This window comes from Bacillus rossius, chromosome 5 (genome assembly GCF_032445375.1).
Source record: "Bacillus rossius redtenbacheri isolate Brsri chromosome 5, Brsri_v3, whole genome shotgun sequence".
Taxonomy (NCBI): domain Eukaryota; kingdom Metazoa; phylum Arthropoda; class Insecta; order Phasmatodea; family Bacillidae; genus Bacillus; species Bacillus rossius.
Window position 1 is genome coordinate 53,096,783 of NC_086333.1, and position 12,442 is coordinate 53,109,224.

At 38.2% G+C, this 12,442-nt stretch overlaps 1 protein-coding gene across 1 annotated transcript in view; it reads right to left on the minus strand.

Moving 5' to 3' along the window:
• Positions 1-411: 411 nt before the first annotated feature.
• LOC134531803 (LIM domain only protein 3-like) overlaps positions 412-12,442 on the minus strand; it is a 276,608-nt gene continuing 264,577 nt past the window's right edge. Inside the window, exons 6-7 of the mRNA XM_063367744.1 lie at positions 11,638-11,779; positions 412-4,781 (exon numbers count right to left, since the gene is read on the minus strand). Coding sequence (XP_063223814.1) covers positions 4,560-4,781; positions 11,638-11,779 — 364 coding nt within the window. The 3' untranslated portion in view covers positions 412-4,559. The remainder of the gene's footprint in view (positions 4,782-11,637; positions 11,780-12,442) is intronic.

Sequence of the window (12,442 nt, forward strand, 5' to 3'; positions counted from 1 at the left end):
CAAAACAGTGGTCGAAGTGCAGTGTCTGCATTGTGGAAACAGAATTGATTTTTTTTTTTTAAATGAATGTGACTTTTTATTGGCGGAGTTTCTAATTCATAACCTCTAATCGTCATCAGACGTTATCAAGCATCATTTACGCAATGTTTTAGGCGGAACAGTATGGCGATGTAGAGGTTAAAAAGTGACTTCAACTACGTCATAGCATGCGGTCCCATGTCGATTCCTGACTCCATGTAAAAAGCGGCGTCAAGCAATCCACATGCAGTAACACATGCGTGGTGACTCCCCTGCTTTGAGACGGTACACACTTACTGCCATCATGTACATACCTACCTTCCACTAGGAAACGCTGGCAACCAATCGGCGCTCGCCACTCAGTCTTCTGGAGAGGGAAATTAAACGAGAGTCTTTAGGAAAACTTTGTGTTTTAATCGGATGCGTCATACGACAATATTTACATGGCTATCGACTGACAAAAATTTTCATATGACACCATGTGCTCAAACATATGATTGCCTACAAACAAAAATGTAGATGCTCATCCTTTTAAACATATCTCATAAAACACTCTTTTACACTAGTTACAGAAATAATGATCAAAATGTGCCAAAAACTATAACTTCCGAAGGAAGTTATCAAAACAATTAAAGTAACTTACATTCAGTTAATTACAACTCTTTGATTGATGAACGAAATATGGATTTATATATCTTACACGAAAATATATGCGATTACAGTTAATTGTGCAGCGGAATTGAGTTCAATGCCTTGTTTCTGGTTATACTATTCATTTTATTTGTATTTAAAAGAGTATATATTGCAGTATTTATTTGTATACCTAACCAATATACATTCTGAAAGCAATACAAAGTGGTTCATTCTGTTCTTCGTATTAACTTTACTACAGTTTCATTTATAACGTTACAATTAAGACAGCACTTCTTATAACAATACATTGTGTATATGTACAAACTGAACTAAAATGCCTGCTATTCCTTGTATTTGGTAACCTCTTTGGCTTAGCTGAATTGATTACTAAAAATCGTAAACTGGATCTTAAACACAATACGATATCTCAATTATAAATCTCTAAGAATTTCGTATACTTCCTAAAACTGGTTCATTTCATTTAAATAAATCATTAAACTAAGTCTGTGATATTTTCACTTCTAAAAGACTACCTGACCAGAGAGAAAAGAAAGCAACTACACTAAGAAAATATGCTATGATAATAGAAAAATGATTAAAATACAACTGTTGACAATCATCGTTCCAAGTAGATCCATGTGAAAGAAGAAAATTATCTGAAAATAAATATAAATAAATTTAAATATAAATTATTATTTAAATAATTGATCAAAAGCGATATGTCAGATACATAATTTAGTCATATAGTTAACTAACAATAAAATAACACAAACAATTAATAATGTACAACTGGCCGTATAAAGCGTGCAAATTATGTCAACAAGAAAAGCTACATAAATAGTACTGACTTGTTGCTGGGCATGTCCATGAACAACATGTGGATTGGATTAATTGTTTAATAATCACGTGCATAGAACATCATACGCTGGGAATAAAAATGCAAGAATTTACCAATAGTCAAAATTAATGTAGCCATAAAAGTTTTTTTTTAAAGCTAGGAAATAATAAATTCCTAGCTTCAATTCACAATAAAAATTCTCAGTAACAATATTACACATTTTATTTTTGGAACATCTTGAAAATACAAAACAAGCGTAATCACAAATACGATGGGAAAATATTAAGAATATACAAATTCCGACTAGTATGCGTCTGCAATACGTTTAAAATATATTAAACTATTATTTTTTAACAGCAAATAAATATGATAAAAAATCCCCTTTGTACAAGGCGTTCTGAGAAACGCTACAATCCATGAAATTTTTGGTGATGCTCGTCAAATTAATAATTAAAACTTTCCATTTCAGTGACAGGCAGAAAATCAACCTGGTAGTAAGAGCATCGTACTTTCAAGACAGGGATATGGTATTTTAAGACTAGCAAACGTTTCAGTCATTTGTGATATACTTGTTTTACTGGCCATTTGAACCATACTGGAATTAGTTTGTAAACAACTGTAATTATTTTTCGCTAAAGTTATATTTTAACGTTAATTAAAAATATTTGTTCCCCTTGTAAAATTTGTATGAAATATTACATTTTAAAAATTCTTGTCTCGATTGTATAAAAAAGTATTCTTTATTTTTAAGAACACCATTAATTTAAGTTAACTAAACAGAATTTCTAACTTAATTTTTAGTAACAGCATTACCAGCTTATTTACGAAATAATGTTACATATTATTCATACTGATAACGGATTCAGTAACAGGTAACATTAGACGATATATATCTGTACCATTTCGCTCATCCAATACAAAAAAAAACTTTGGTTCTCCGTAATGCGTTGTATTAAGTGACTGAAGTCTTGCATCGTTACCACAGTAGGAAAAATAACAGAAGGTGGAACTCACGTCAGTTCTCACTGTTCGGCGCAAATTACAGCGAATATACTATCACTTCAGTGCGAGATGGCGCGCAGCACTTTGATGGCGTTTCTGAACAGCACGCGAACAACCGGAGCAGACCCGCCACTGGTTCGTCCGACTCGAACGAATCTGGGCTCGTCGAGCTCACGCGAGCAGAACTGTTTTCTTGACGTGCTTTGCATCTATCGCGGCCATTGTCCAGTGAGCAAGCTTAGCTTTCGAATTCTTTGAAATAACGCCAAGCGTGCGTGACACACATACGAAAATTGTGTTTTCAACTACATTTCTGCACGTGAATCACACGTAGTATCAATACCCGCCGCTATAATTCGCTGTCGGATCAGCTACACCAACTATTGACTATTGAATTATTTAATTAACAGAAATAAATTTAAACTATATAATGAAACGGCTCCGAAAAAAGGGAAAAAAGACTTGAAAAAAATACTAAACCTAGGATTTTGACCTGATTTTCCAAAAAAGGAATTTTATTAAAATACTGCGCAACTTGTAAAAAAATTCATTAAACAATTAATACTATAAAGTTCCCTTTTGGCTTTGTGAACTTTGATTCGCGCCATCCACCACAGATGGTAGAACCGTGGTTACACATTTCCGTTTCATGTGACTTTCGTTCCATTCACGAAATTACTTACACCAAATGTCGTACACTGAGAGCTAAGATTTTACACATCAATAAAGACAATCCAGCCTCTACCTTCCCTTTATATGTACTATTTCAAACATAACTGGAAAAAATAGATATTTTGATTCTTGTTGATGGTATTTACCGGAGCCTGAAATTTACACCTCAAATAACTATCATTAATAAATTTATAACAACTTTTCTAGCTTTTAAAGTAAATTCCCGGACTTCCCTAGACCAATTTCAACTTCCCTGAATTTACCGGACTTTCCACAATGTGGACACAATGGGGCATCATGATGCCTACTACAATGCAGAGCGAAAGGTCAGTAGAATACACCACTTTGCCGTAGCTCAAATTCTATAGCCAAGATAGATTATTAGAACAATTCTAGTTGGGCACACTACAAATATTTGTTTTATTCTTATTTATTTATATTTATTTATTTATTTATTGGTAGTACATATTTTAATTTTGGTCAAAATTTTGTGTACACGATGTGCTATCAGTAGCTTGAAAACTGTTTTGATGTAGGAGCAGATGCGTGGTACTGTTACAAAAAGTTTCTTTTTTATAAATGTAAGTAAGTTTCCTTTTAAAGAAAACGGAAACATGAAAGAAAGTAAGGCGTTAGTTCAAAGAATGCAGATAAATAATTAAAAACCAAATGGTCGGGAAAACGAGCTACGGAAACACTTTAGCGGTCGACAGGAATCAGTTAAATTTCCCACAAGTAGGTACACATTTTATTCCGAATCTCAGTTAAAATTTTAAGATGATAAATACTAAAGCTTTCAAGCGAGCATTTAATACACTAGGTCCGAGGTTGAAGTCGCCGAAATAACTTGCATAAAACGATTCTCTTACCATTTGATAAAAATAAAATTAAGTCTAAATATATAAAGACAACTTTGCAGAAATCTCTGGGCTAAAATAATGTATCCATAAAGTGAACTAACGAAACTTTTTTCTTAAATTTACTCCTTTCCACGTACTCGGGGTTAATATTTACTGAACAACTTTCACGTGGAAATATCACCATTTTTTTAATATGGAGGTACATAAGATAGGAGAGTCTGTGGTGGATCTGACGTCTATGATTAGGCACGATTCATAGTTAAAAGGGCAAGAAAACACAGTGTAATGGAGAGAGAGAAACAAGTTAGAGCGCAAGCACTGTCTTCTTCACACAGGTGCATAACCGGTTGCGTTCTCAGCCTGTGGCGTCCACGGCACTTTGTTTACTCTCTGATCGAACTCACCGGCGAACAGCCGCGCTGAAGGTTGTTCCCGGCTGTTCAGAATGTCTGTGCGCGTTCCCCCCTTCACCACCTCCCCCTCAGTGGCGCCCCGTCAGTTCACGTAGAGCCGGCGGCCGGAGGCGCCTCGCCGTTTCACCTGGACACGCCCATCTGCAGCACCGGCGACTTGATGTGCGCCGCCGCCCCCGCCGCGGGCGCCAGCTGGTGCGCGGGCAGGTGGGAGCCGGGCGCCGCCCCCGACATGTTGTTGTTGAGGTCGCCGGCGGCGGCGGCGGCGGCGAGGGCGCCCGGGGTCCCCGCCGCCCGGAGACCGGCGCCGTTCACCATCTGCGCGCCCGCCGCCACTGCGCCCGGCTGCGGACACACGCCGGCGGAGCGAGGTCAGCGTCGAGCGCACGAAGCGCACGAAGCGCACGAAGCGCACGAAGCACACGAAGTGCACGAAGCGCACGAAGTGCACGAAGCGCACTGCGACGGTTCGGAAACGCTGGCACGGTGCGTCAAAGCGGCTGTTAGCTTGAAAATTATTTCTATTTGTTGGTGGTGGTTTGTTAAATTCAGGAGAGGGTGGTATATATGCCACCATAATTTCTCCCTTTCCTGTTTATGCCCTTGGTAGAGGTAAGGTATAGCGGTACTGCAGCGGTATAATTTTCCTCGGCGGAACTAACACCCTGTGCGTAGTTGACTGAGAGTATACCACCCACCATTACGACCACGTGGTTTGTAGACGACTTTTGGTGTGTGTGCTTGAGCAGTACAGCGCGTCGCCGTTGCCGCTTCAAAGTACCGCGTCAGCCTAGAGGTACCTTAGAGTTCAGTTTCCCTACGGAACCGACACTGGTAACAACTTGATGCGATGCGGTACACAGACTGGATGTGTCCTAAGAACCTCATTAAATCATTTTATTAACTAAACATGGTCCTATTTTTTCGACGAACTTAAATAACAATATCATTCCTGAACCTGCTTCCAAAGATATATATTTTATGTGATGTAGGCAGTAAAGGATCGCAGTGAGTTGACAAATTTTTAAAATTATCAGTTCAAATAAATACTGAGACTTAAATATCCAATGCCATAGTACTTGGGCCAATATCAGTAGAAGAAACTTAAACTGCAATTTCAATCACAAATTATCGTAAGCAATCCTTTTACCTGCCCCGAAAATAATTGAAATCAATTGTTCGAAAGTTATCAAGTAAATGAGATCACTATTAGCACTCATAATAATTATAAAAGTAAACAAAGAAACAAAAAAAATCGATAACGATACTTTTTCGTTTGTGTAATATATTCCGCAAATGGAACGAGATGCAGAACAACAGGAATACACCGATTACGTCTATCTCAAATACATGCACATAAGGCAATATTAAAGTTTGTAATTATTGTAGTATTTTATTGCCAATAAAAAGTAACTGTGGTTATTCCTAAGGTATATGTTGCTGATATTCATATACTCATATTAGTGAAATATATTTTTTAACATAATGTATGGAACATTAGCCACATTATTTCCACAGACTTAAGACGTCTAACATAGAAACTACAAATTTATTCATTTGGAAAACTTCGGTACTGCAGTAAGAACATTCTGTTGTACGCTTTTAAAAAGGTTACCTTGAATATTTTGCAGAAATATAAATACTATAGGTTACGTAAGGGGAAGTAATATTAGAAGGTTTGTTCTGTAGTTACTTCGTGGAAGTACCAGCATTGTGCAGTTGTCACGTCAGCAGCTCTGTTCGTTGCCCGCACGCCGAGCCTCGCCGCCCTCGCATTTCGTTTGTTCTGTTTGCCGTTGTTCTCTGGAATGCCGGGAAGTCGCTTTGCGGCGCCGCAAGCTTCGAGGTAGGTCAGGGACAGTGCGTCACGTCGGTAAGGAAGACGGTTGTGCCAGATTGAGACCATGTCAGGCCAGGGAAATCATACCGTGAGATTATCAGGAGAAAGAGAAATGCATTAAGCAACTAATACATAAGATTCCTAAGTCACCACGAGACTTACCACGGTACGCAGTGCGGCGGACGTTCGCGAGAGAGGTCCTAGTTTCGACCCTCGGGCACAGGGACTAGACTTCTTACACAGGGCTAAGGATGCATAGACGATTAATAAATATGAAGATCCTCAGCAATATCTGTTGGTGTGTAGATGGAAGAACACTGTGGCGAACTCCCGAGAAACATTACAGGCAAGCGAAATGTGCGAATATCACGAATCCAGTGCCCTTCTCTCTCCCTCTCCTCCCCTTTTGGTCCTTACCCAGCCTCCCTTACCCCCCCCCCTTCTCCATCGGAACAGTTTAACTTTGGCGGTGTCAGAACTTACGTTATTACCTTATATTTTGGTAAGTTTGTTTTAGCCCCTTTCAGTTATAATTATTAGCATTACTCTAACGCTTAAGAAATAAACAAAAAAGAAAAATAATTAATTTAAAAATTATGGAGAAATGAGAAAATGGAAAAAGGATCTTATAAAAATGTTATGGATAAAAAAAGACTTAGAGTGTACAGGAACAACAAATATTTATGCATAACCGTCTGCGCAAAAGAAACTGCCTGTTATCGGACAAGCTAGAAGGAATATTCTTAATGTAAGGTCCGTTTGGTGATTAAAAAAAATTATCTAACGAAAAAATGTTTTTATTGACTGTTTTAGTTTACTACATATCTACTTCACATTTTCACACATAATTGATATTTAGTTTGAAGCTTTTTTCGTAACGCTGCATCAGTTTCTTTAATCCTCTGCATAGCAGTTCGCCGCCTGGGAATGGAACGTACGCCTTGGCCACGGGCATCATGGACATCCAATACGCAATGCGTGTAGCCTAAGTACAGGCGCTAAGTAAACATAACCAGAAAACCTTTAAGCAATCTGCGTACTCGAATCGAAAAATTATGGCTACCGTGTTTTGGGACCAAAAAAAGCGTCATTTTGGTTGATTTCATGAAAGGTGAGACAACAACAGCAAAACAAATTTCAAAATTACGAATTCCAAATGGTTTAATCTTATGGCGGCAAACTTCTATGCAGAGGATTAAATAAACTAGTGCAGTTTTACGATAAAAAATTGGTTGTCTGTAAAGTTGGTTTACGGACGATAGTTTAACGTGACGACTTCATAACAAAACATTGATTAAATGATTGCATACTTTTATGAATAAATTGAATAATTTTTATTGAATTATCACTATTTTGTATGTATAAAAAGTAGTCAAATGAAATCTACAATTTAATTTATAAATTTACTTTTATTTGCACTCATTAATTCAAATAAGTTTATTACTTTAACGAACAGAATATTTTAACTATAACTTTTATACATGTTTGCTATTTAACTTCTTCCAATCTGTGTTATTGTGTTAAGGATAGGACAATGATAGGAAAAGTAGGAAACGAATGGGAGTTTAATGTGCCTCGAAAAAGTAAAATCGATGGTTGTTCCAATCGAGTGGAAGAGAGATGGATGCGGCGCAAGCGTACAATGAGCGTAACGGGACAAAGCGTAACGGGACAATGTGCGTAACGATACAATGAGTGCAGCCGGCGTTCATCGATTTATTATACGTTGTTACGTCAAAAAATGCCAGTTACGGAATGCGATAACGTGGACGTGTGTAGTAGATATGTAGTTATCTAGAACTGTCAGTAAAAACATTTTCTAAGAAGTTTATTTTTTAATGGCCAAACGGACTTTACTTTAAGAATGCCCCTCGTACTTGTGTGGAATTTAACTCGTGGGCGTGGCGTCGGCAGGCAATCTCTGCCACGCCCTAGTCCGCCGGCCCGCTGTTCGCTCCGCAAGATTACCTCCGCGCCTGAGCTTGCTATCTGAGTAATTTCGCTACATGCGATAGGGCTCCCGCCGGCGATGCAGGACCACTGTGGGGCCCGTCTGACGGAATATGGGCTCGCGCACGGCCAGGAAGTCTGTTTTGCGCAGCCGAGGCGGGATGATAAGTGCGACTTTGCCTGACGAATCAAGCGCGGCGTCGCCTCTACGGCGCGAGTGCTCTGGGCTGTGGACTGACGCGCAGTCTTCTCGTGGTGCGGTGACCTCACCGTTATGCAGCGGAATAGTTTCTATAAATGTGTAATGCAAGTCTTTCAAGCGCTTTTAAGCATCTGTGCGCTTTTTTTTAGCCACTTTCACCCTTCTGAAAAAAAAAAGTTTTAATAACTAAATGCGGAAACAGAACTAAAATGCTTTTCGTGAACAGACACCATTCTGAAATTTTGAGGTATTTTCAGATCACGTGTTTTTTTTTTTCTTTCACTCTGAAGATCTGCTCACCGCATGCACGCACAGGTAGGCAGGGCCATTGATAAAAGAGGGGCATTGGAAGGGAAGAGAGAAGTAGCGGAACATTTTTGCCGCTATTCTCCCTCTCAGACTCTCAGACAACATCATGGTGACGTCAAAAATTTGCATTCCTGCCGAGGCATCGAAAAGCGTCGGGGGGAGGGGGGGGGGGCAACCACCTCGATACGTCCAGTCGTCCATTGTGCCCCACATATCATATTTTCAGATTACTCCTATTCCCCTCACCATCCGATTTCCTTCTCCCCCCCCCCTTACACCTATACCCTTCTGCCCCCACCGACGAACACGATTAAATGAAGCACTGTAACTAATATCTATTGAGCGCTGCGCCCCCGGGCGTAGAGGCGCCGATACGGACTCTCGGCGACCGCGCCGCCATGTTGGTCAGAGAACCACCTACGCACACGGGCCTTGAGGCCTCCCGCCGTAACACACGGGGCGAGTCTGAATCAACACCGAGGAACATCGGCCGCAGGTTCACCACGACAAGAATAAAGTTGAAAACATTTGCACGACTAATGATGGTCTTTTCAGTGCTTCCAAATGCTGGTTTACGTCTTTCAAGTTGGAACTGATAGTAGAGAAAGTATTTAGTATAGAACATTGAGCATCTGGATTACAAATGATGGCAAGAAGTTGCACGACCACCGCGAAATTTGTAGCTGTAGCAAAATTAATTTTTGAGACAAAATAATGGCAAGTAAGGCGGATTACCATTTACAATTTATTTCAATGAAATAATTTTTATACAGCGATAAACATTGGCATTGTTTGTATAACTTCGATCAATTAAACATAATCCAGACACTCTGTGTTCCTTCTAAAATACTATCTCTATTATTTCAATAAAAAAAACGTTTTTGAGCTATAAATTTAATGCCTTGGGAAATCCTTTAAACCATTAGTCGTACAGATGTTTCAATTGATTATCTAACGGATGGAATCGCAGCCAAAGTTTGTCCGTCGAATTCAGACTCAGCCTCTATGAACATGTTAATAAACCCATGTAAGAATTCTGGCAGCAACGAGCTTAATGGTTTCTAAGTCGCTTGTCAGGTCCTTGATAAATTTCGCACCTGGATTTATTCATACATCGACGAATAATACTAACAAGGGTGAATTTCCCACTATTTATTGAAGTGAAGCTTCCTAACAGCCGGTAGGGGAAGTCGATGACTCCCATGGCGTAACGGAGAGTGCGCCGTTTTAGTATCGAATTTCGGGATCAGGGTTCAAGGTTGATGTAGGTCAAGGTCAAGGTCACTGGAACCCATTGTGGCAGAACATTGGCTCCAGTAACTGACTGGTTTTCTCTCACTCCGGCCTGACGCTTTGTGTCCGTCTTAACTTTAAACACCTCTTATTTAGGGTTTTCATTTCTTTTTGAGCAAGAACAAAGTGCATTTATAGGTCGAATAATACATTCAGTAGTTTCGTGTAAAAAAAAAAATATTTACAACACCAGATACCGCGCTAAGTAGGTGGACCCCTTAAGGCTCTGCCCAGCACACCATTTAGGATTTTATGACCATTTTCCTAAATCCAAGTTTTTATAAAGAAATAGTTTGGAAGTAGGACTACAAACTCACAGATGCATGAATTAATGGCCATTTGAAGCTCGGTAAATCTTGTCCTGTTAGTACTGTGAATAGTGAAATAAAATGATCGAAGTGAATGAAACGTGCTTTGTTTTTTAAACAAATATCAAAATAGCACGCAGCACGTAACCGTCAACAAAAAATATATGACACTACAAAAAAACGCGATACTTGAATGGTGAAACATTAAACAAAAATGTGATTAAAACAAAACAAAAAATTGCAATGCATAAAATCAATACATGGTTGATTATATCGACCTTAAGCACACTTGCCAAAAACTGTTAACTTAAATTACATTAATCTCGCAATCTCACATTTTTCTAGTTTTCCTATTGAGCTATAGAGCTAAATTTTCTGCGCGAATATATATATATATATATATATATATATATATATATATATATATATATATATATATAAAATTTCGTGTGTGTAGACATCCCCAATGTTTTAAACAGGATAAATTACCTTTTTAATTTTACTTGAGCGTCTAAAGGTGACTTAATAGCAAACCCAGTTTACGAATGTTGGCTTTAACAATTTCTCAAATGTGGGTTGCATGCCATGTAGAGGGAAAAAGTGGGTGTGAGTAGCCTACTTATGTATGCGCGTTAGAAGTCACACTCACTTGGTGTAATTATGCATGCAGATAATTTATAGAAATAAATAAAAGAGCTAGAGTGATATTATAAATACTATTGGTAAAGTATAAATTATATTAAATAATTTTTTAAATAAATACTTAGTATTCAATATAAATATACACATGTGTATAATATTAATTATTTAATTTAGTAAAATAACCTAGATTAATTTTTATTAATAATGAAAGTCATAAATATTACGAACGTTTTCTTTAAATTTAATAATTTTAATTATTTATTAAATAAATATGAAATAAGTTATAATTAATAACGTAAAATTATACATACGTTCGCATAACCACACTTATATAAATACATTTGAAAATACCCCCAAAAAATTATAAACACAAATTCTATCACTAATATTAACAATAACGAAATTTTTTTAATGATGTTTAGCAGTATTCAATATCAAATATTTTATTTTATTTAAAAGCTCATATATATAAATTTTTATTCGTATGTAACTTAAATTTTTTTTTTCATTTTTAAATTTTTGCTGCATGCTGCACCTGCATTATATATATATATATATATATATATATATATATATATATATAAATGGAAGATTTTCCGCACGCCGTGTGGAGCCAAGATGGCGGAGGCGGAACTGGGTATAGTTCCCGCCACTCACCGGTAGGTGGCTGGTCTGTCGCTTGATGTGCGCCAGGCTGGGCGGGTTGTAGGCCATATTGGCAAACACCAGCCTCTCCTCGTAGTCGTACTCGCACAGGATCTTGTTCTCGCACAGGTAGAACCGGTCACCCACGCAGAACCTGCGGACACGAGGGGGCGAAAAGTTTTGAACGCGATTTCCCCGTGCACATAACCATTAGCGTACATCTGGCAAAAAAAAAAAAAAAAAATTGCAACGAGACGTCAATTTCAATGCTGTTACAAAAATAAATGATCTGAAATTGCAGGGGCATAAATTTAACGGTTGGCAGGAATTGCCAAAACAGATAATTTTGGTTTAGGAACATACGTCCAGAAATATTAGCGCACAAATTATAATTGGGTGGTCTTCAGGGCTCTACTCTATTGCCTGAGAGTGACGTTCAAACGCCCCGCGGGAAGTAGGCCCTTGCGTTTCTTGCGTAATGTACAAACCCCTGACACGGAAAAGAAGACGGTTCATGTTAACGTAGACGCATCTCAGGGAACAGAGTTTGTACAACAGAACGTAGACGGAGACGGACCCGTACGGATTATTTTGACAACACTGAGCTCTTCCGTCTACAGTGCTCCTTCAGACCAACAGAAGCCGAGGACTTGGTTGAGGTGGTAGCCATGTTTGTTGACGTCCTAAACACATTAAATATTGTTTCAAGCACATATTATATTATAAAATATAGTATTATAACCGAGTTGTTTATTTTATTACTTATGTAAATTTTGTCCCTGCTATGAATTCGAAGCAGAATTTATTTTAAACTAAA